This window comes from Bombina bombina, chromosome 1 (genome assembly GCF_027579735.1).
Source record: "Bombina bombina isolate aBomBom1 chromosome 1, aBomBom1.pri, whole genome shotgun sequence".
Lineage (NCBI taxonomy): Eukaryota > Metazoa > Chordata > Amphibia > Anura > Bombinatoridae > Bombina > Bombina bombina.
Window position 1 is genome coordinate 187,173,129 of NC_069499.1, and position 25,970 is coordinate 187,199,098.

Sequence of the window (25,970 nt, forward strand, 5' to 3'; positions counted from 1 at the left end):
GCAGGGAAGCACTTAACTGCTCATTCCACTAGAGCAGTTTCCACTTATTGGGCCTTTGATATTGAGGCTTCTATATGGCAGATTTGTAGGCATCCTTTTAGTTCTCTTTGCATACTTTTTCATTGTATATTGATTGTAAAATTGTCTCACTGTTATATAAAACATTTTTCACTTACATTACCCATCTCACGAAGGAAGTGCCTTCTTCAAGTTTCAGATTGCGTTTATTATGATGATTTAATTTATTTGGTTAACAAACATTAATATCTAGAGGATTAAATCTCAATATCTTTGTGGGTTTAGACATGATCTTGGCTTACATGCTGTTTGATTAACAAGGATCATGAAAAATTAATCATATAAATAACAAGAATTCTAAGAATGGGTCAAGTGGTACTATGTTCACGTTAGTAACTATTTTATTGTTTGTAAAATGCTGTGAAATTGGGATCTAGATCATTTGTTTCAGACATGTCTACCTACATTATATACACATATGCGATTCATTGATTCCATTAATATGAATATAGGGTGTTGTGCAAATTCATAGTACTACAACTTTGTAGTAATTTATCTTTTCAAATTTGACAACTTTTGAAATACCTCTGTGCATAATAATATTAAAAAAAGTGAACCAAGGTAATGAATTATCTATTTTCATTTTTAAAAACAATGACAAAAAGGCACATACATAAATAACAAAACAAAATAAAATTACTAGTTTTGTTATGTAGATTATAACATTATGGGAGTTTGATTTAAAAAAAAAAAAAACATAGGTAAGATCTGTCAAAAATAGTATCAACTGTAGCCAAGAAGAAATGTCATGTCTTAAATGTGCCCTTTTTTATTGTTCTAGGTGAAAATACAGCACACACTGGGCAACTATAGCAGAGTCATTTGTGTAGCAATAAGCACAACATTGGTGTCTTAATTTAAAAAATAAATAAATACTGAGTTAAAAAAAAAATGAATGAAAGCAGCATTACATGGATATAATGTACATTATAAATAGATTTTTGTCAAACAAATTGTGATGCCACAGTATATCAGAAAACTGACATTTAATTTTTTGGCTATCATAGGTGTGTTAAGAGCAATACTCTTGCAGATCACAAACTGTTTATATATCTTGGGGATTAAAATCTTGTTTATTTAAACAAGATATTTGGAAATACAACGTCCTAACTGCTTGGCTTTCCTGAAGCCACTGGCGCTTCCCTGATGGGATCCCGATCTGGAGGGTGTGCCTAGCATCATAGGGACGCCCCCTTGATGCGATCCCATCATTGAAATCTCATGATCACACGCACGATCGCAAGATTTCAATTTGTTTACATTGGAACAGTTGTTCCGATGTACGTTAACCCTGGCACAAAAGGGTTAAAATCACATGCTTTGTCTAAATAATGAAAGTTTTTTTTTTTGTGGAATCTGCATTATAGCACAGACTTTTACATTGTCCGTTGTGTTAGGACAGAAGTTCTAATAATGATTAGATGCCAACTTTACAGGAACTATAAATGTAAGCAAATGCTTGAAACATATTAATAAGATTTTGAGCTTTGACATGCTGAAATAAAGTGCATAACTCCTATTGGCAATGGATACATAATAGCAGAGATTATCACTAATTTTAAAATGAGGTTTCAAACTTCATAATATGCTAAATGTTCAATAATTTTAGATCCAGTAAGAAACCGTTTAAATCATCTATGATTTTGCAAAGTGCTTATGAAATCATTTATTCTTGATCCCATGGGAAACTTCAGTATTAATTCCAATGTTAAAAAGTGCGGATTTTATCTTCTTGTCCTCTGGTGGAGGCTATTTAGATGTATTCTGTGACTAGATAGATGGATTGATGACAGCGACCACAGTTGACAAGTTAAACATGCACTGGTAAACAAGCCTAAAAATGGAAGAGGTTCCACTTGTTTCAAGCCCTGAGAACATACTGAATTGTGAAGGATTGGAGTGGAAACAGGATGTTAAAGGTCACCAGGTTTTTTATTGCAGTTAATGCAAACACGCACAGGATGGTCCCAACCCCTAGAAGGTACTGGTCTTCTATCATTTGAGCATTCGCCACAAAAACCCTGGCCACATGCTCGACAGTGGTGTTTTGACAGTTTGACATTAAATTCCTTTTTGCAGCTGTGGCAGTCTGTGATCTCATGGTCTGGGATCCAGTATGTAGGTCTTGCCGCATCTTTCATGAGGCCTGAAAGAGTGAAAATTATTCATTTACTTCCCTGCATTTTGCATGCTCTTGAACATTCGTTTATTAGTAAATAAGTTAAACTTATTGGAGCAGAAAATAAAATGTAAAAACAGTTTAGTATTATTTTGAATTATAGAGGAAGCAAATGTCTGTGCGCAGCTCTTCTGTGGGATACCAACTTTACTGGTGGACAATGTCATATATATATATATATATATATATATATATATATATATATATATATTTATTTTTTTTAGGTGCTGGACTGTCTTTGGACAGGATCAGACTGATATGCTACAGGATATTTTTTCTCTGTGGAAGGGCATCAACGTGTGCTAAAAGAACGCGCACCCTGAGTTGTAATTGAAATGAACAGGCATGGAAGTTATTTTAGCTTTTGTTCTATCTCAGGAGTGCTGTTCTCTCTCTTCTTTGAGATATATATATATATATTCCCCTTGTTAAGTTTTTTTTCCCCCCTTTATCTACTGTTGGGTTTTCTCAATGATGCACTTCCTTTTTACTAAAGAATTCTGCTTATTCGGATTATAAATAAATAAATATGAATGTTATTTTGATAAGTAAAAACCAAACAATCTACTTGCCAGCATAGAGAAGAATTATACAAAATCTTTGGGGGGGGGGCTTTTATGAGCTTTATATTACTATTCATGTGTCTCTCCATCAAATTCAAAACCCTGCATAGCTACATAAACAGCTCTAAATCTAAAGGGGCCTTGCTTAAAGAGACACTGAACCCAAATTTTTTTGTGAGATTCAGAAAGAGCATGACATTTTAAGCTACTTTCTAATTTACTCCTATTATCAAATTTTCTTCATTCTCTTGGTATCTTTATTTGAAATGCAAGAATGTAAGTTTAGATGCCGGCCCATTTTTGGTTAACAACCTGGGTTGTCCTTGCTAATTGGTGGATAAATTCATCCACCAACCAAAACGTGCTGTCCAGAGTCCTTTTTCAAATAAAGATAGCAAGAAAATGAAGAAAAATTGATAATAGGAGTAAATTAGAAAGTTGCTTAAAATTGCCTGCTCTATCTGAATCATAAAATAAATAAATTGGGTTCAGTGTCCCTTTAACTGATGATACTTCTTAGATAATCTCACCAGACCTGGGAGCTTTACGTTTATTGGGCCCCTAGAGAGAAACAAACACTTTGTAAGCTTCTGCAGTGCACAGTGTTCTGATGGTTTAGAAAAGTATCTGATTAGAGATGTGGGTCTCCCGGTACGTTTGCAGTAACATATTTACCTCTTAGCTAAGGGTCTCACTGCATTAATATTAAATATATTCTTGTATTAGTAATATAACTACTAAATACCATTACTATATTGCACTGTTATTAGTTATTGCTAAATAAATTATATATAATCATTTTTAAAGGGAAATGAAACATCAACGTTTTCTTTTAGGATTCAGACAGAGCAGATTTTTTAAAAAAGATTCCAATTTACTTCTATTATCAAAATTGCTTTATTATGTTATGCTTTGTTGAAGAGATATCTAGATAGGTAGCTTGCACGCCTAAAGCACTGCACAGCAGGAAAAAAAATGCTGCCATCTAGTGTTTTTGCTAATGTATAACATTCTTGCAAAACTGCTGTCATATAGTGCTGAAGACACGTGCACACTCCTAAGCTTACCTTCCTGCTTTTCAACAAAGGATACCAAGAAAAAAAATTGAAGATTCTTGTCGGCAATCACTGGATTAAAAAAACGTATGTAAAATGCTGCCTTTCCAAACAGATTTACACTTTCACAAAAATTGCCAGCTATGCATCAAACATATGATCTGTGGTAAAGAAATTGAATAGAGGGTTTTGTCTTTACGTTTACAGTCTGTTTAAATCCCCAGCATAACTAGATTTAGCTTGCAAAATAGACATTAAAGGGATAGGAAAGTCAAAATTAAACTTGCATGATTCAGATAGAGCATTGCTGAAAAAAAGAATATCTACACATCCTACACTAGTGGGAGCTAGCTGGTGATTGGTGCCTGCACACATTTGTTGTTTTTTTGATTGGCTGACTAGATGTGTTCAGTTAGCTCTCAATAGCGAATTGTTGCTCATTCAGCAAAGGATAATCAAGACAAAGAAGCAAATTTGATAATAGAAGTAAATTTGAAAGTTGTTTAAAATGGTATGTTCTATCTGAATCATCAAATTAAAAAAAAAATAGTTTCATGTCCCTTTAAGATACTAGTGATTTGAAAACACAGATGTATAGATATAGGATATGTAATATTCATTGTTTTACCTAGAGGAATGTCAATAGCAGTGACAACTGCTCCCAGTGTATTCTGCACGGCCTCTCCAACTTTTCTTGCAATCAAAGTACCTCCTTCTTCATCTTCCATTGTGTCAATCGTTTCTATAGAATCAAGAGTTGTGGTTTGCAAACAGAGGTGATGTACTAACTTTTCACTTTATATAGTAAACAAAAGTACAATGTAAAATGTGATTAAAAGCTGAAATGCCACACATGTAGTATCTTAAAGAGACAAACATCTATTATCTATTTATTTTGCTTGCTTTTCCTGTAATTTCCCTCTGAATTTTTTTTCTCTCCCATTGCCCTCAGAAGAGCTAGAGTACACCCTACCCAGACCTCAGAATTTCTACATAGTGAATGCTTGATCAGGGCATTACATTTATTCTGTTTGAAAATGGTCACATCAAAATAGATGAAATAAGATGAGAATCGACTGCAAAAAAAAAAATGAATTTTACAAATACCCTTTTAAATATCAGGTGTAAAGGCCATGGTGAAACATTTCCATTTGAAGGAAAAGGCTGCTGAATAGCTACTATAGTAGGGCAAGGAAAATTGAAAGTAAAAATTGTCCATAAAGGGATAGATTACGAGTGTAACGCAATAACATAATTTATGTAAGAACTTACCTGATAAATTCATTTCTTTCATATTAGCAAGAGTCCATGAGCTAGTGACGTATGGGATATACATTCCTACCAGGAGGGGCAAAGTTTCCCAAACCTTAAAATGCCTATAAATACACCCCTCACCACACCCACAATTCAGTTTAACGAATAGCCAAGAAGTGGGGTGATAAGAAAAAAGTGCGAAAGCATATAAAATAAGGAATTGGAATAATTGTGCTTTATACAAAAAAATCATAACCACCACAAAAAAAGGGCGGGCCTCATGGACTCTTGCTAATATGAAAGAAATGAATTTATCAGGTAAGTTCTTACATAAATTATGTTTTCTTTCATGTAATTAGCAAGAGTCCATGAGCTAGTGACGTATGGGATAATGACTACCCAAGATGTGGATCTTTCCACAGAAGAGTCACTAGAGAGGGAGGGATAAAATAAAGACAGCCAATTCCTGCTGAAAATAATCCACACCCAAAATAAAGTTTAATGAAAAACATAAGCAGAAGATTCAAACTGAAAACGCTGCCTGAAGTACTTTTCTACCAAAAACTGCTTCAGAAGAAGAAAATACAACAAAATGGTAGAATTTGGTAAAAGTATGCAAAGAGGACCAAGTTGCCGCTTTGCAAATCTGATCAACTGAAGCTTCATTCCTAAACGCCCAGGAAGTAGAAACTGACCTAGTAGAATGAGCTGTAATCCTATGAGGCGGAGTCTTACCCGACTCAACATAGGCAAGATGAATTAAAGATTTCAACCAAGATGCCAAAGAAATGGCAGAAGTTTTCTGGCCTTTCTAAAACCGGAAAAGATAACAAATAAACTTGAAGTCTTTCGGAAAGACTTAGTAGCTTCAACATAATATTTCAAAGCTCTAATAACATCCAAAGAATGCAACGATTTCTCCTTAGAATTCTTAGGATTAAGACATAATGAAGGAACCACAATGTCTCTACTAATGTTGTTGGAATTCACAACTTTAGGTAAAAATTCAAAAGAAGTTCGCAACACCGCCTTATCCTGATGAAAAATCAGAAAAGGAGACTCACAAGAAAGAGCAGATAATTCAGAAACTCTTCTGGCAGAAGAGATGGCCAAAAGGAACAAAACTTTCCAAGAAAGTAATTAATATCCAATGAATGCATAGGTTCAAATGGAGGAGCTTGAAGAACCCCCAGAACCAAATTCAAACTCCAAGGAGGAGAAATTGACTTAATGACAGGCTTTATACGAACCAAAGCTTGTACCAAACAATGAATATCAGGAAGAATAGCAATCTGTCTGTGAAAAAGAACAGAAAGAGCAGAGATTTGACCTTTCAAGGAACTTGCGGACAAACCCTTATCTAAACCATCCTGAAGAAACTGTAATATTCTCGGTATTCTAAAAGAATGCCAAGAAAAAATGATGAGAAAGACACCAAGAAATATAAGTCTTCCAGACTCTATAATATATCTCTCTGGATACAGATTTACGAGCCTGTAACATAGTATTAATCACAGAGTCAGAGAAACCTCTTTGACCAAGAATCAAGAGTTCAATCTCCATACCTTTAAACTTAAGGATTTCAGATCCTGATGGAAAAAAGGACCTTGAGACAGAAGGTCTGGTCTTAACGGAAGAGTCCACGGTTGGCAAGAGGCCATCCGGACAAGATCCGCATACCAAAACCTGTGAGGCCATGCCGGAGCTACCAGCAGAACAAACGAGCATTCCTTCAGAATCTTGGAGATTACTCTTGGAAGAAGAACTAGAGGCGGAAAGATATAGGCAGGATGATACTTCCAAGGAAGTGATAATGCATCCACTGCCTCCGCCTGAGGATCCCGGGATCTGGACAGATACCTGGGAAGTTTCTTGTTTAGATGAGAAGCCATCAGATCTATTTCTGGAAGTTCCCACATTTGAACAATCCGAAGAAATACCTCTGAGTGAAGAGACCATTCGCCCGGATGCAACGTTTGGCGACTGAGATAATCCGCTTTCCAATTGTCCATACCTGGGATATGAACCGCAGAGATTAGACAGGAGCTGGATTCCGCCCAAACCAAAATTCGAGATACTTCTTTCATAGCCAGAGGACTGTGAGTCCCTCCTTGATGATTGATGTATGCCACAGTTGTGACATTGTCTATCTGAAAACAAATGAACAACTCTCTCTTGAGAAGAGGCCAAGACTGAAGAGCTCTGAAAATTGCACGGAGTTCCAAAATATTGATCGGAAATCTCACCTCCTGAGATTCCCAAACCCCTTGTGCCGTCAGATACCCCCACACAGCTCCCCAACCTGTAAGACTTGCATCTGTTGAGATTATAGTCCAGGTCGGAAGAACAAAGAAGCCCCCTGAACTAAACGATGGTGATCTGTCCACCATGTCAGAGAGTGTTGTAAAATCGGTTTAAAGATATTAATTGAGATATCTTTGAGTAATCCCTGCACCATTGGTTCAGCATACAGAGCTGAAGAGGTCGCATGTGAAAACGAGCAAAGGAGATCGCATCTGATGCGGCAGTCCTAAGACCCAACATTTCCATGCATAAGGCTACCAAAGGGAATGATTGTGACTGAAGGTTTTGACAAGCTGATATCAATGTTAAACTTCTCTTGTCTGACAAGGACAGAGTCATAGACACTGAATTTATCTAGAAACCTAAAAAGGTTACCCTTGTCTGAGGAATCAATGAACTGAATGGTAAATTGATCCTCCAACCATGAATTTGAAGAAACAACACAAGTCGATTCGTATGAGATTCTTCGAAAATGAGAAGACTGAGCAAGTACCAAAATATCGTCCAAATAAGGAAATACCAAAACCCTATTCTCTGAATACAGAAAAAAGGGGCACCGAGAACCTTTGAAAAAAATTCTTGGAACTGAGGCTAGGCCAAACGGTAGAGCCACAAAACTGGTAATGCTTGTCTAAAAAGAGAATCTCAGACACTAAAAGTGATCTGGATGAATCGGAATATGCAGATACACATCCTGTAATCTATTGTAGACATATAATGCCCTTGCTAAACAAAAGGCAGGATAGTCCTACAATAACCATCTTGAATGCTGGTATCCTAACATAACGATTCAATAATGACAGATCCGGAACTGGTCTGAAGGAATTGACCTTCTTTGGTACAATGAAGAGATAAAATAAAACCCCAGCCCCTGTTCCAGAACTGGAACTGGCATAAATACTCCAGCCAACTCTAGATCTGAAACACATTACATAAATGCTGAGCCTTTGCTGTGTTAACTGGGACACGGAAAAGAAAAGAATCTCTTAGCAGGAGGCCTTAACTTGAAGCCAATTCTGTACCTTTCTGAAACAATGTTTCTGAAACCAGAGATTAAGAACGGAATTGATCCAAAATTCTTTGAAGAAAACGTAATCTGCCCCATACCAGCTGAGCTGGAATAAGGGCCGCACCTTCATAGGTACTTAGGAGCTGGCTATAGGTTTCTATAAGGCTTGGATATATTCCAAACTGGAAATAGTTTCCAAACTGATACCGCTCCTGAGGATGAAGGATCAGGCTTTTGTTCCTTGTGAGGAAAGGAACTAAAATGATTATTTACCCTGGAAAGAAAGGGAAAGCAAAGATGACTTTAGAAGACATGTCAGCATTCCAAGTTTAATCCATAAAGCTTTTCTAGCTAAAATAGCTAGAAACATATACCTGACATCAACTCTAATGATATCAAAAGATGGTATCACCAATAAAATTATTAGCATGTTATAGAATAATAATAATGCTATAAAATTATGATCTGTTACTTGTTGCGCTAAAGCTTCTAATCAAAAAGTTGAAGCTGCAGCAACATCCGCTAAAAATATAGCAGGTCTAAGAAGATTACCTGAACATAAGTAAGCTTTTCTTAGAAAGGATTCAATTTTCCTATCTAAAGGATCCTTAAATGAAGTACTATCTGCCGTAGGAATAGTAGTACATTAGCAGGAGTAGAGACAGCCCCATAACCTTAGGGATTTTTGTCTCAAAAAACTCTAATCTGTCAGATAGCACAGGATATAATTTGCTTAAACGTCTAGAAGGAGTAAATAAATTACCCAAATTATTCCATTCCCTGGAAATTACTTCAGAAATAGCATCAGGGAGATAAAACACTTCTGGAATAACTACAGGAGATCTAAAAACCTTATTTAAACGTTTACATTTAAAATCAAGAGGACCAGAATCCTCTATTTCTAATGCAAATAATACTTCTTTAAGTAAAGAACGAATAAATTCCATCTTGAACAAATACAAAGATTTATCAGCATCAACCTCTGAGACAGAAACCTCTGAACCAGAAGAACCATTATCAGTATCAGAATGATGATGTTCATTTAAAAATTCATCTGAAAAAAAGAGAAGTTTTAAAAGACTTTTATTTATACTAGAAGGAGAAATAACAGACATAGCCTTCTTAATGGATTTAAAAAATAAAATCTCTTATGTTATCAGGAACACTCTGAAAATTAGATGTTGACGGAACAGCAACAGGTAATGTAACAGTACTAAAGGAAATTTTATCTGCATTAATAAGTTTGACATGACATGCAATACAAATAACAGCTGGAGAAACAGATACCAAAAGTTTATAGCAGATACACTTAGCTTGGTAACTCCAGCACTGTGCAGTGATTTTCCTGAAGTATCTTCTGACTCAGTTGCAACGTGGAACATCTTGCAATATGTAAAAGAAAAAAACAACATATAAAGCAAAATTGATCAAATTCCTTAAATGACAGTTTCAGGAATGGGAAAAAATGCCAAAGAACAAGCTTCTAGCAACCAGAAGCAATAAAAAATGAGACTTAAATAATGTGGAGACAAAAGTGACGCCCATATTTTTTCGCGCCAAATAAGACGCCCACATTATTTGGCGCCTAAATGCTTTTTGGCGCCAAAAATGACGCCACATCCGGAACGCCGACATTTTTGGCGCAAAATAACGTCAAAGAATGACGCAACTTCCGGCGACACGTATGACGCCGGAAACGGAAATAGAATTTTTGCGCCAAAAAAGTCTGCGCCAAGAATGACGCAATAAAATGAAGCATTTTCAGCCCCCGCGAGCCTAACAGCCCACAGGGAAAAAGTCAAATTTTAAGGTAAAAAATGTTAAATTAAAATGCATTATCCCAAATATGAAACTGACTGTCTGAAAAATAAGGAAAGTTGAACATTCTGAGTCAAGGCAAATAAATGTTTGAATACATATATTTAGAACTTTATAAACAAAGTGCCCAACCATAGCTAGGAGTGTCACAGAAAATAAGACTTACTTACCCCAGGACACTCATCTACATATAGCAGATAGCCAAACCAGTACTGAAACGAGAATCAGCAGAGGTAATGGTATATATAAGAGTATATCGTCGATCTGAAAAGGGAGGTAAGAGATGAATCTCTACGACCGATAACAGAGAACCTATGAAATAGACCCCTTAGAAGGAGATCACTGCATTCAAATAGGCAATACTCTCCTCACATCCCTCTGACATTCACTGCACGCTGAGAGGAAAACCGGGCTCCAACTTGCTGCGGAGCGCATATCAACGTAGAATCTAGCACAAACTTACTTCACCACCTCCATCGGAGGCAAAGTTTGTAAAACTGAATTGTGGGTGTGGTGAGGGGTGTATTTATAGGCATTTTAAGGTTTGGGAAACTTTGCCCCTCCTGGTAGGAATGTATATCCCATACGTCACTAGCTCATGGACTCTTGCTAATTACATGAAAGAAATTTGCACTCCACTCAGTAATACGGCGCACGCAAATGTGCGCTGGTATTAAAAGTAAAGCGCAATGCGAACGTGACCTTAGACTCCAATGGGAGCCATGTTCTGATACCGATAGATACGGCACAGAACCTATCGCAGCAAAGGGGGTAAGTCACATAGCGTTGGGCAGCATATTTCAAATATATATATTTATATGAATATTTACACAGATATATATGTATATACGAATATTTACAGTTTAAAACACACTCCCCATAAACCACAATGTAAAGGAACCTTTTTCTAACACCCTACAACCCCTCACTTTAACCCCTTATAACTAATTTTTTTTTTCTTATTTTTTTATTTTTTATTTATTAACTGCAAGCAAAGATGCTTAAAAAAAATGAACAGAACACTTTATTTGGGGGGAAATTTATTTCATTAACCAGTCTGACCTCTGGTTAATGAATTCTAGCGCAAAGTGCTACTGCGAGCTTGCGGTAGAATTAATTAGCCACTTGTAATGGCTGGTTATTTAACCTGCGCCCATAAATGGGCATCTTTATAACGGGGAAATTAAAATAGCAATTCACTTGTAATCTAGCCCAAAATGTTTATGTATAAAAAAATTAAATTAAATTATGCTAACCTGATAAGTTCCTTTTTTTATGGTGGTGAGAACCCCCAAGCCATGACATATGGGATTAAATTCTTCTCCACCAGGAGGCAGGCAAAAATTACCCATCACAATCCCTCCCACTTCATGATTCCCCTCAGTCTATCATAGTCAAGAAAAAGGAGAAACCAGAATGGCAAGAAGAACAAGCAGGTAAATGAGTTGCATGTTAGAACCACCAATTAATATTTTTAAAAATGTTTTAAGAGGGTCTCGTGGAATTAGCAAAATGAGCCATAATATGAGGTGGAGGAAATTTACCCACCTCCAAGTAAGTTTATGAATAAATTGTTTTAGCCAAGAAGGCAAAGTAATTGCAGTAGCCTTCTGACCACTACGCGGTCTGGAAATATAAAACAAACAAAGCTGAAGACTGTTTAAAGTCCTTAGTGGTTTGGAGATAAAATGTTAAAGCTCAAACAGCATCCAAATTATGTAGTTCTTTTTCCTTACTGTTTTTGTAAGAAGGACACAAAGAAGGAAGGAACAACAATCTCCCGATTAATATTCTGAGCAGAGATAACTTTTGGTAAACACCAGATAAGGAGTCTCACTAGACAATGCGGAAAGTTCCGGAACCCTTCTGGCCAAAGAAATAGCCAACAGAAACAAAAAAACTTTCCAAGACAAAAGTTAGCCAACAGAAAGAAAAATAGGTCCAAAAGGCTGATTCTTGCAATACTTTCAAAACTAAATTTAGACTCCACAGAGGAGAAGCTGGCCTTCTTAAAAGTGAATATCTGGCAATCTAGCAAGCTTTTTATGGAACACTGAAAGGGACGAAATCCGACCCTTCAAGGAACTGGCTGATAAACCCTTATCTAACCATCCTTAAGAAAATGTAAAATTCTAGAAATTTGAAAAACAGAAGCTCCTAGAGTCACTGAACAAGAAATAGCAGCACCGCTTGGTATAATTCAAGACATCATAAAAAAAAAAAAACAACGTTTCGGTCAGTACCTGACCTTAATCATGTCACACCAGAAAATAAAGGCTTTCCATGCCTTATGTTACATGTTTCTAGTGACAGGTTTCCTCGTCTGAATATGACGGTCTAAAAAAAAAAACCTCTTTGGCATAGAACTAGACATTTAAATTCCACGCCTTCAAAATTGAGAGAGCCTTTAGATCTGGATGCAAGAAAAGGACTTTGAGACAGAAGATCCCTTCTTATTAGAAGAGTTCATGGCTGAGAGCTGGACATCTGAATTCGATCTGCATACCAGAGAAAAAGGAAGGCCCACAAATTGAAAAGGTTTCTGCTGAAAGGCAAACCTGAGGAATGTGTGATGATCCCAGTGAATGGGAATATGTAGATATGCATGCTTCAGATCGATTATGGTCATGAACTGACCTTGCTGGACCAACAGCAAAATTGTCAATTGTTTCCATTTTGAACAAAGGTACCCTCGGAAATTTGTTCAAGAGATTTGAGATCTAAAATCAGCCTGAACATATCTAGCCTAGGCCATGTCCTTACTGTGGAACTAGGACAATCACTCCCATGCATTCCAGATCTTGTACACATTGAAAAAAAGGCTCCTGCTTTTAAGGGATTCTTGGAACAAAGGGAACCGTCCTCGAGGTGGCCTGACTCAAAAATCTGTCCCATACCAGAGAAATATCTGGATTGGGGCGGAACCATCATGCTGTCTTAGAGAAAGTGGACAATTTCTTTGTCCGCTTGGACTTGTTCCAAGTATTTTCTGACTTCCAGAAGGACATGTAAGAATGGGATTTTGGAGGATTTTTGGTTTCCAGACTGACAAAATGAACAAAAACGTAATATTTTAGCCATATCCTTAGATCATTTGTCCTGGAGTTAACAAAGCTCCCTTACCACCTGTTACAGTCAAAATAATCACACCCAATCCTGGACCAAAAAGAGAACCTTTCCCAAAAAGGGAAGATGTAACAGTCTACTCTTTAATACCATATCCACAGACCAAGACCTCAACCATAAGACTCTCCTGGCCAGCATCACCAAAAGCAAAAATAGTTCAGCACAAGTGTCATATGTGCTTGCTGCAGGGTTCACACTCTAAGCCCTCAAAGTAAGTACAAAGTCCAGAGAGCAGCCGCAAATATGAATATAAATATGAATTTTATTAGCTTAATAGAAAAGCATAATAAAAATTCAACGTTTCGAACCACACAGGTTCTTAATCATGCATAAACAAGTGCCTACAAAGCTCACTCTTATATCCTAGCAAACAACTCCACCCCCATGACATCATCAGGATAGCACAGGTGGTTACTAATAGGTATTGCAATATTCATTAGTTACATCAGTAACAACAGCATTTTCTATAATCTATACGTCATTAGATTACCCATTAGATTTATGAAAACGTAGTTACTATATAAAGAAAATACATCAATACATGTACAAATGGATCTATACAGAGATCTACAAAAATACAGAAATATCCCAATCTTTGTTCATTCCTCGAGGCATCCTGGTCTCTAGGTGATAGATCTAAATGCCTCTCTCTGCTTTCATTTTTTAACCCTGTCGCCCCCTCACCTGTCAATTGGTACATGCTCAATGATCTAAGTTGGCTCACTGTGTGCCCAGCCTCCTTAAAATCATCACCAAAACAGCATTTTTTGCATTCAGATGAATATCCATAATTGGTTCACAAATCTTTTTGAACTTTGGAGAAGGAATTAAATGGACTACCAGGTTTGTTCCATTGTTTGGAGAGCACCAACAAATTGGCATCTGCTACTTGAAAAAAACTGCCTTAGGTTTAGCAGTCTGCTTAAACAATAAATCCAGTTGTTTGACTCTGAGAGGAAGTGGATTCTTGGACACCCAGAGTCAGCAAAACCTCCTTGCAAAAGAGATTGTAATTTCAATTAAAAAAAAAGGAAGATTCTGATTCCTGATTGTCAGAGGAAATTTCTCCCTCTGAAGAACAATCCAAGCGAGAAGTATTTGGCACATTAGGAAGCTGTAATACTCTTCATTTTTAAGCGGTCCAGTAGGAGGATCTGCTACTGCAGAAACATTACTCTTTAGTAGAGTACATTTGCACTTACTTGAAGATGACAAAGCTCCCAATACATCTAATAAAGTAGAACGAAGTTATTTCTTAAAATCATGGAGAAAAACCATCTTATCTCCCTCAAAGGAGAGGGACACTAACCTTGTAAAGGTACAGAGTGACAAACTTGCTTAGAGTTGGCAATACTGTCCAGACAACCAGCACATAAGTTGCACAGGAGGACAAACAAGCACAATATTGCAAAGCACAGACTTAGTTTGAGATGGGAAAAAAAAAAATCTACAGATAGCCCCACTAAAGGGTCAGAATGAACACTAGGCGAGGGGACAGTTCTCCATAATTTACAAATAACAGAAAAGTTAAATACACACAATATGATATTAACAGATATGCACAATATTAACCAATATGCAGATTATACATAACAATTGTGTACCCCATGTATGCACAATGACTAAGACACTCTTGGGAATGCTTAATAGTGATTAATGTAAGTCTAGTAATATGCCTATGTCCATGCAAATGTCACAGTATAAAGCCTCAACCTCTTTACCCCTCCTTGAGAACCGGAGCCCATCATGGTAGAGGGCACACAGCAATGGCCACCGCCGCTCTGAGGGAATAAGAAGGATTCCGGAGCACTAAGTAACAGAAGAGTGCAAAAAGGTTTAATCCTCACGTTAGCCCCTAAATGTAAGCTGTACTGTTAAAGTATTAAAACTCTGATTTAGCCCCTAATATTGATATTAAGCCTAAAAATTTCAGCACTGTGACCTCAAGCTGAATAAAGGCACCCTACCAGTATAGCCATAAACTCACAATAACACCTGTCAGATGTCTGTACAAATTAAAATAAAATGTGTGTCCCCTGGCCCTGATGTACAATGACTAATGTACCTGCTAAGCAGCCTGTGTGAGTGTAGGTCATATACCAGCAGAACACTCACTCCACTAAGCTTACCCAGCTGTATACATCCTGCGTCCAGAAGAAGAGCCCACCTAAGCTAGCAGACACCAACTGTAGATCTTAGGAGGTACCTCGGCAAAGTCAACAGAAGGAGCTGCAGGACCAGTCCCAGCAACACCTGCACTCCCGCAGGAATATTACTCTCACTGCCTATGGTACTCCTCTACACCCCTCTGCCCTTTTATTGGTTCCCTGAGGGGGATAACGGGCCTCACAACAGTTTTGGCACCTTTCTTGGAAGAAGCACCTCACATTTCATTCATGTAATTGGCAAGAGTCTATGAGCTAGTGACATATGGGATATACAATCCTACCAGGAGGGGCAAAGTTTCCCAAACCTCAAAATGCCTATAAATACACCCCTCACCACACCCACAATTCAGTTTAACGAATAGCCAAGTAGTGGGGTGATAAAGAAAGGAGTAAAAAGCATCAACAAAGGAATCTGGATAATTGTGCTTTATACAAAAAAATCATAACCACCATAAGAAAAGGGTGGCCTCATGGACTCTGGCCAATATGAAAGAAATGAATTTATCAGGTAAGTTCTTACATAAATTATGTTTTCTTTCATGTAATTGGCAAGAGTCCATGAGCTAGTGACGTATGGGATAGAAATACCCAAGATGTGGAACTCCACGCAAGAGTCACTAGAGAGAGAGGGATACAAATAAACAACAGCCATATGCTGAAAAATTAATCCACAACCCAAAATATAAGTTATTCTTATGAAGAAAAGAAAAACTTAAAACATCAGCAGAAGAATCAAACTGAAACAGCTGCCTGAAGAACTTTTCTACCAAAAACTGCTTCTGAAGAAGCAAAATACATAAAAACGGTAGAATTTAGTAAATGTATGCAAAGAGGACCAAGTTGCCACTTTGCAAATCTGATCAACTGAAGCTTCATTCTTAAAAGCCCACGAAGTGGAGACTGATCTAGTAGAATGAGCTGTAATTCTGAGGCGGGGTCTAACCCAACTCCAAATAAGCTTGATTAATCAAAAGCTTTAACCAAGAAGCCAAGGAAATAGCAGAAGCCTTCTGACCGTTCCTAGGACCAGAAAATATAACAAATAGACTAGAAGTCTTCCTGAAATATTTAGTAGCTTCAACATAATATTTCAAAGCTCTCACCACATCCAAAGAATGTAAGGATCTTTCCAAAGAATTCTTAGGATTAGGACATAAGGAAGAGATAATTTCTCTACTAATGTTGTTAGAATTCACAACCTTAGGTAAAAATTTAAATGAAGTCCGCAAAACCGCCTTATCCTGATGATAAATCAGAAAAGGAGATTCACAAGAAAGAGCAGATAGCTCAGAAACTCTAGCAGAAGAGATAGCCAAAAGGAACAACACTTTCCAAGAAAGAAGTTTAATGTCCAAAGAATGCATAGGCTCAAATGGAGGAGCCTGTAACGCCTTCAAAACAAAATTAAGACTCCAAGGAGGAGAAATTGATTTAATGACAGGCCTAATACGAACTAAAGCCTGTACAAAACAGTGAACATCAGGAAGTTTAGCAATCTTTCTGTGAAATAAAACAGAAAGAGCAGAGATTTGTCCCTTCAATGAACTTGCAGACAAACCCTTATCCAAACCATCCTGAAGAAACTGTAAAATTCTAGGGATTATAAAAGAATGCCAAGAGAATTTATGAGAAGAACACCATGAAATGTAGGTCTTCCAAACTCGATAATAAATCTTCCTAGAGACAGATTTACGAGCTTGTAACATAGTAGTAATCACTGAGTCAGAGAAACCTCTATGACTTAGCACTAAGCGTTCAATTTCCATACCTTCAAATTTAATGATTTGAGATCCTGATTGAAAAACGGACCTTGAGATAGTAGGTCTGGCTTTAACGAAGAGGCCAAGGTTGGCAACTGGACATTCGAACAAGATCCGCATACCAAAACCTGTGTGGCCATGCTGGAGCCACCAGCAACACAAAAGACTGTTCCATGATGATTTTGGAGATCACTCTTGGAAGGAGAACTAGAGGCGGGAAAATGTAAGCAGCATGATAACACCAAGGAAGTGTCAGCACATCCACTGCTTCTGCCTGAACATCCCTGGACCTTGACAGGTATCTGGGAAGTTTCTTGTTTAGATAAGAGGCCATCAGATCCATTTCTGGAAGACCCCACATCTGAACAATCTGAGAAAACACATCTGGATGGAGGGACCACTCCCCTGGATGTAAAGTCTGACGGCTGAGATAATCCGCCTCCCAATTGTCTACACCTGGGATATGCACCGCAGAGATTAGACAGGAGCTGGATTCCGCCCAAGCAAGTATCCAAGATACTGTGAGTCCCACCCTGATGATTGAGATATGCCACAGTTGTGATATTGTCTGTCTGAAAGCAAATGAACAGTTCTCTCTTCAATAGAGGCCAAAACTGAAGAGCGCTGAGAATTGCACGGAGTTCTAAAATATTGATTGGTAATCTTGCCTCTTGAGATTTCCAAACCCCTTGCACTGTCAGAGATCCCCAAACAGCTCCCCAACCTGAAAGACTTGCATCTGTAGTGATCACAGTCCAGGTTGGCCGAACAAAGGAAGCCCCTTGAACTAAACGCCTGTGATTTAACCACCACGTCAGAGTGTCGAACATTGGGATTTAAGGATATTAATTGTGATATCTTTGTATAATCCCTGCATCATTGATTCAGCATACAAAGGTGGAGAGGTCTCATGTGAAAACGAGCAAAAGGGATCGCGTCCGATGCTGCAGTCATAAAGCCTAAAACATCCATGCACATAGCCACTGAAGGGAATGACTGAGACTGAAGGTGCCGACAGGCTGCAACCAATTTCAAACGTCTCTTGTCTGTTAGAGACAGAGTCATGGACACTGAATCTATCTGGAAGCCTAAAAAGGTGACCCTTGTCTGAGGAATCAAGAAACTTTTTGGTAAACTTATCCTCCAACCATGTCTTTGAAGAAACAACACTAGCTGATTTGTGTGAGATTCTGCAGAACGTGAAGACTGAGCTAGTACCAAGATATTAACCAAATAAGGAAACACCGCAATACCCTGCTCTCTGATTACAGAGAGTAGGGCACCTAGAACCTTTGAAAAGATTCTTGGAGCTGTTGCTCGGCCAAATGGAAGAGCAACAAATTGGTAATGCTTGTCTAGAAAAGAGAATCTCAGGAACTGATAATGTTCTGGATGAATCGGAATATGAAGGTATGCATCCTGCAAGTCTATTGCAGACATATAATGTCCTTGCTGAACAAAAGGCAGAATAGTCCTTATAGTCACCATCTTGAAAGTTGGTACTCTTACATAACGATTCAAAATTTTCAGATCCAGAACTGGTCTGAATGAATTTTCCTTCTTTGGGACAATTAATAGATTTGAATAAAACCCCAGACCCTTGTTCCTGAAAAGGAACTGGCATGATTACCCCTGAAGACTCCAGGTCTGAAACACACTTCAGGAAAGTCAGAGCTTTTACTGGATTTGCTGGGATACGTGAGAGAAAACATGTTCTCACAGGAGGTCTTACTCTGAATCCTATTCGATACCCTTGAGAGACAATGCTCTAAATCCATTGATTTTGGACAGAATTTATCCAAATATCTTTGAAAAACCCTAATCTGCCCCCTACCAGCTGAGCTGGAATGAGGGCCGCACCTTCATGCGGACTTAGGGGCTGACTTTGGTTTTTTAAAAGGCTTGGATTTATTCCAATTTGATGAAGGCTTCCAATTGGAAACAGATTCCTTGGGGGAAGGATTAGATTTTTGTTCCTTATTTTGAAGAAAGGAAGAAAACGATTAGAAGCCTTAGATTTACCCTTAGGTTTTTTATCCTGAGGCAGAAAAACTCCCTTTCCCCCAGTAACAGGTGAAATAATAGAATCCAACTGAGAATTATTACCTTGGAAAGAAAGAGATAATAATCTAGACTTAGATGTCATATCAGCATTTCAAGATGTAAGCCACAAAGCTCTTCTAGCTAAAATAGCTAGAGACATAGATCTAACATCAATTTTGATCATATCAAAAATGGCATCTCAAATAAAATGATTAGCATGTTGCAGTAAGCGAACAATGCTAGATATGTTAGAATCCAATTCTTGTTGCGCTAAATTCTCAAACCAAAAAAGTTGATGCAGCCGCAACATCAGCCAAAGAAATTGCAGGCCTAAGAAGATGACCTGAATATAAATAGGCTTTCCTTAGATAAGATTCAAGTTTCCTATCTAAAGGGTCTTTAAAAGTACTACTATCTTCCATAGGAATAGTGGTACGTTTAGTAAGAGTAGAAATAGCCCCATCAACTTTGGGGATCTTTTCCCAAAACTCTATAGAAATTGCTGATAAAGGATACATTTTTTTAAACCTTGAAGAAGGAATAAAAGGAGTACCTGGCTTATTCCATTCCTTTGAAATCATATCAAAAATAGCATCAGGAATAGGAAAAACCTCTGGAGTAACCACATGAGGTTTAAAAACAGCATTTACACGTTTAGTAGTCTTAACGTCAAGAGGACTGGCTTCCTCAATATCCAAAGTAATTAACACTTCTTTTAACAAAGAACGAATATACTCTATTTTAAATAAATAAGTAGATTTGTCAGTGTCAATATCTGAGGAAGGATCTTCTGAATCAGATAGATCCTCATCAGAGGAGGATAAATCATTATGTTGTCGGTCATTTGAAATTTCATCAACTTTATGAGAAGTTTTAAAAGACCTTTTACGTTTATTAGAAGGCGGAAATGCAGACAAAGCCTTCTGAATAGAATCAGTAACAAATTCTTTAAAATTCATAGGTATATCATGTACATTAGAAGTTGAAGGAACTGCAACTGGCAATGTACTATTACTGATGGACACACTATCTGCATGTAAAAGTTTATCATGACAACTATTACAAATGACATTCGGAGATATAATTTCCACAATCTTACAACAAATACACTTAGCTTTGGTAGAACCGATGTCAGGCAGCAAAGTTCCAACAGATATTTCTGAGGCAGGATCAGATTGAGACATCTTTCAAAATGTAAAAGAAAAAACAACATATAAAGCAAAATTATCAATTTCCTTATATGACAGTTTCAGGAATGGCAAAAAAATGCAAATAGCATAGCCCTCTGACATAGAAAAAGGCAAGAGGCAAATAGCCCTGTGTAAGGACTCGGCGTCAACTACGACGCCGGAAATTACGAACTTGCGTCAACGGACGTACTTTCGCGCCAAAAAATTCTCGCGCCAAGAATGACGCAATAAAGTCTAGCATTTGGCGCACCCGCGGGCCTAGTTCTGCCCGCAGTTTGCAAGAAAAATTTAGTCAATCTGAAAAAAAAGAAGACTAAACCCCAGGTAAGAAAAAATATTTCTTAATATGTTTATTTTCCCCAAATATAAAACTGACTGTCTGCACAAGGAAATACATGAACCTGACTCATGGCAAATATAAGTACAATACATATATTTAGGACTTTATATAAATGCATAAAGTGCCAAACCATAGCTGGGGTGTCTTAAGTAATAAAAAACATACTTACCGAAAAAGACAACCATCCACATATAGCAGATAGCCAAACCAGTACTGAAACAGTTATCAGTAGAGGTAATGGTATATGAGAGTATATCGTCGATCTGAAAAGGGAGGTAGGAGATAAATCTCTACGACCGTTAACAGAGAACCTATGAAATAGATCTCCCGTGAGGAAAACCATTGCATTCAATAGGTGATACTCCCTTCACATCCCTCTGACATTCGCTGTACTCAGAGGAATCAGGCTTCAAAATGCTGAGAAGCACATGTCAACGTAGAAATCTTAGCACAAACTTACTTCACTAACTCCATAGGAGGCAAAGTTTGTAAAACTGAATTGTGGGTGTGGTGAGGGGTGTATTTATAGGCATTTTGAGGTTTGGGAAACTTTGCCCCTCCTGGTAGGATTGTATATCCCTTACGTCACTAGCTCATGGACTCTTGCCAATTACATGAAAGAAAGCTTATTTACATTCTGGCTATATTCTCAGACCTGCCATTTCTATGGCTGATGTTGCGGCTGCATCAACTTTTTGGTTGGATAGCTTAGCACATCGGGAAAAAGATTGTGATTTGCATAGCATTTTTCGTTTGCTTCAACATGCTAATCATTTTATCTGTGATGCTATTTCTGATATCAAGATTGATGTTAAATCTATGTCTTTGGCTATTTTAGCTAGAAGAGCTTTATCTCTATCATTCCAGGATAATAATTTGTTTGGTTCCCAGTTGAATTCTATTATTTCCACTATTACTGGGGGAGGGAGTTTTTTTTTCCCCAAGATAAAAAGTCTAAGGGTAAATCTAAAGCTTCTAATTGGTTTTGTTCCTTTCGTCAGAATAGAGAACAGAAAACCACTCCTTCCCCTACCTAAAGGACTTTGGCTCCAATTGGAAGCCATCTCTGAGTTGGAATAAATCCAAGCCTTATAAGAAACCAAAGCCAGCCCCCAAGACTGCATGAAGGTGCAGCCCTCAATCCAGCTCTGCTGGTGGGGGGCAGATTGAAATTATTTTAAGACGTTTGGGAAGGTTCCGTTCAGAATCATTGGATTCAGAATATTGTCTCTCAGGGGTATTGAATAGGTTTCAGAATAAGACCTCCTGGAGAAGATTTTTTCTCTCTCACATTCCAATTGTACCAGTTCCACTTCGGGAACAGGGTCTGGGTTTTTATTCAAAATCTATTCATTGTCCCGAAGAAGGAAAATTCTTTCAGACCAGTTTTGGAATCAATTTGTAAGGGTCCCCACTTTCAAGATGGTGACTATAAGAAGGACTATTCTGCCTTTTGTTCAGCAAGGTCATTACATGTCCTCAATTGACTTACAGGATGTGTATCTTCACATTCCGATTCATCTAGACCACTATCAGTTTCTGAGATTCTCTTTTCTAGACAAGCATTACCAATTTGTTGCTCTATTTGGCCTAGCAACAGCTCAAAGAATCTTTTTGAAGGTTCTTGGTGCCCTTCTATCTGTAATCAGAGAGCAGGGTATTGCAGTGTTTCCTTATTTGGACAATATCTTGGTACTGGCTCAATCTTTTCATTCAGCAGAAAATCAACTTGTGTTTCTTCAAAAACATGGTTGGAGGATCAATTTACAAGAGTTTCTTGATTCCTCAGACAAGGGTCACCTTTTTATGTTTCCAGATTCAGTGTCCATGATTCTGTCTTTAACAGACAAGAGACGAATGAAATTGGTTTCAGCCTGTCAAAACCTTCAGTCTCGGTCATTCCCTTCAGTGGCTATGTGCATGGATGTTTTAGGTCTCATGACTGCAGCATCGGACACGATCGCCTTTGCTTGTTTTAATATGAGACCTCTGCAGCTTTGCATGCTGAATCAATGGTGCAGGGATTATACTCGGCTATCACAATTGATATACTTAAATCCCAACATTCAACTCTCTCTGTCCTGGTGGTTGGACCATCATCGGATTACTCAAGGGGCCTCTCTTGTTCGTCCTTCCTGGACTGTGATTTCAACAGATGCAAGTCTCACAGGTTAGGGGGCTGTCTAGGGGTCTCTGACAGCACAAGTAGTTTGGAATCCTCAAGAGGCGAGGTTACCAATCAATATTTTAGAACTCTGTGCTATTTTCAGGGCTCTTCAGGCTTGGCCTCTATTAAAGAGAGAATCATTAATTCGTTTTCAGACAGACAGACAATATCACAACTGTGGCATATGTCAATCATCAGGGTGGGACTCGCAGTCCTTTAGCGATGAAAGTAGTATCTCTGATACTTTATTGGGCGGAATCCAACTCATGTCTAATTTCTGCGATACATATCCCAGGTGTAGACAATTGGGAAGCGGATTATCTCAGTCATCAGTCTTTACATCCAGGGGAGTGGTCTCTCCATCCAGATGTATTTTGTCAGATTTTACAGATGTGGGGTCTTCCCGTAATAGATCTGATGGCTTCCCATCTAAACAAGAAGCTTTCTAGGTACCTTTCCAGGTCCAGGGATCCTCAGGCGGAGATGGTGGATGCATTAGCAGTTCCTTGATTTTACCAACCTGCTTACATTTTTCCGCCTCTAGTTCTTCCAAGGGTGATCTGATCTCCAAGGTCATAATGGAACAATCGCAGGTGTTTCTGATAGCACCAACATGGCCTCACAGGTTTTGGTATGTGGATCTTGTCCGGATGTCTAGTTGCCAACCTTGGCCACTTCCTTTAAGGCCAGACCATCTGTCTCAAGGGCCGTTTTTCCATCAGGATCTTAAATCGCTAAATTTGAAGGTATGGAAATTGACTAAGCACTAATACTATGCTACATGCTCGTAAGTCTGTTTCAAGGAAGATTTATTAATCGGGTTTGGAAAACCTATATTTCATGGGGTTTTTCTCATAAATTCTTCAGGATGGTTTGGATAAATGTTTGTCTGCAAGTACTTTGAAGGGACAAATCTCTGCTCTGTTTTATTTCATAGAAAGATTGCTAAACTTATTCACCGTTTTGTTCAGTCTTTGGTTCATATTAAGCCTGTTATTAAATCAATCTCTCCTCCTTGGAGTCTTAATTTGGTTTTGAAGGTTTTGCAGGCTCCTCCTTTTGAGCCTATGCATGCTTTGGATATTAAACTACTTTCTTGGAAAGTGTTGTTTTTTTTGGCTCTCTCTTCAGCTAGAAGAATTTCTGAATTGTCTCTCTTGTGAGTCTCCTTTTCCGATTTTCCATCAGGATAAGGCTGTTTTGCGGACTTCATTTAGAGGGACAGTCAACAGCAGAATTTTTGTTGTTTTAAAAGATAGATAATCTCTTAATTACCAATTCCCAAGTTTTGCATAACCAACACCGTTATAATTATACAAGTTTTACCTCTGTAAATTACCTTGTATCTAAGCCTCAGCAGACTGCCCACTTATTTCAGTTCTTTTGACAGACTTGCATTTGAGCCAATCAGAGCTGTCTCCATGGTAAATTCATGTGCATGAGCTCAATGTTATCTATATGAAACACGTGAACTAATGCCCTCTAATGGTGAAAAACTATCAAAATGCATTTAGATTAGAGGCGGCCTTCAAGGTCTAAGAAATTAGCATATGAACCTCCTAGGTTAAGCTTTCAACTAAAAATACCAAGAGAACAAAGCAAAATTGGTGATAAAAGTAAATTAAAAAGTTGTTTAAAATGACATGCCCTATTTGAAACATGAAAGTTTTTTTTGGACTTGACTGTCCCTTTAAATTTCTTCCTATGGTTGTGAATTCTAACAACATTAGTAGGGAAATTGTTGTTCCTTCCTTGTGTCCTAATCCTAAGAATACTCTTGAAAGATCTTTACATTCTTTGGATGTTCTAAGAGCTTTGAAATATGTTGAAGCTACTAAAGTATCAGGAAGACTTCTAGTCTATTTGTTGTTTTTTTCCAGTCCTAGGAAAGGTCAGAAAGCCTCTGCCTTTTCTTTGGCATCTTGGTTAAAACTTTTGATTCACAAGGCTTATTTGGAGGTGGGACAGTCTCCGCCTCAGAGAATTACAGCTCATTCTACTAGATCAGTCGCCACTTCTTGGGCTTTTAAGAATGAAGCTTTGGTTGATCAGATTTGCAAAGCAGCAACTTGCTCTTTTCATACATTTACTAAAATTTTGGTAGAAAAGTTCTTCAGGCAGCTGTCTCAGGTTGATTCTTCTGTTTATGATTTTTTTTCGTGAAATTTATGAGAGACTTATTTTATTTTTTTGTGGATTTAATTTTTCAGCGGAAACAGCTGTTTTTATTTTATCTCTTTCTAGTGACTCTTCTGTGGTCTTCCACATCTTGGGTATTTCTATCCCATACGTCACTAGCTCATGGACTCTTGCCAATTACACGAAAGAAAACATAATTTATGTAAGAACTTACCTGATAAATTAATTTTCTTCTGTTATGTGTGATCAGTCCACGGGTCATCATTACTTCTGGGATATAACTCCTCCCCAACAGGAAATGCAAGAGGATTCACCCAGCAGAGCTGCATATAGCTCCTCCCCTCTACGTCACTCCCAGTCATTCTCTTGCACCCAACGACTAGATAGGATGTGTGAGAGGACTATGGTGATTATACTTAGTTTTATATCTTCAATCAAAAGTTTGTTATTTTACAATAGCACCGGAGCGTGTTATTACCTCTCTGGCAGAGTTTGAAGAAGAATCTACCAGAGTTTTTTACTATGATTTTAACCGGAGTAGTTAAGATCATATTGCTGTTTCTCGGCCATCTGAGGGAGGTAAAAGGCTTCAGATCAGGGGACAGCGGGCAGATGAATCTGCATTGAGGTATGTAGCAGTTTTTATTTTCTGAATGGAATTGATGAGAAAATCCTGCCATACCGTTATAATGACATGTATGTATACTCTACACTTCAGTATTCTGGGGATGGTATTTCACTGGAATTACTCTGTTAAAAGTACATTAAACCTTTTAA

At 37.8% G+C, this 25,970-nt stretch overlaps 1 protein-coding gene across 1 annotated transcript in view; it reads right to left on the bottom strand.

The window, feature by feature from the left end:
• Positions 1-202: 202 nt before the first annotated feature.
• The window catches only part of ZFYVE1 (zinc finger FYVE-type containing 1), a 91,839-nt gene continuing 66,071 nt past the window's right edge, over positions 203-25,970 (bottom strand). The window contains exons 10-11 of the mRNA XM_053697775.1: positions 4,504-4,617; positions 203-2,224 (exon numbers count right to left, since the gene is read on the bottom strand). Of these exons, the coding sequence (XP_053553750.1) occupies positions 1,992-2,224; positions 4,504-4,617 (347 nt within the window). The 3' untranslated portion in view covers positions 203-1,991. The remainder of the gene's footprint in view (positions 2,225-4,503; positions 4,618-25,970) is intronic.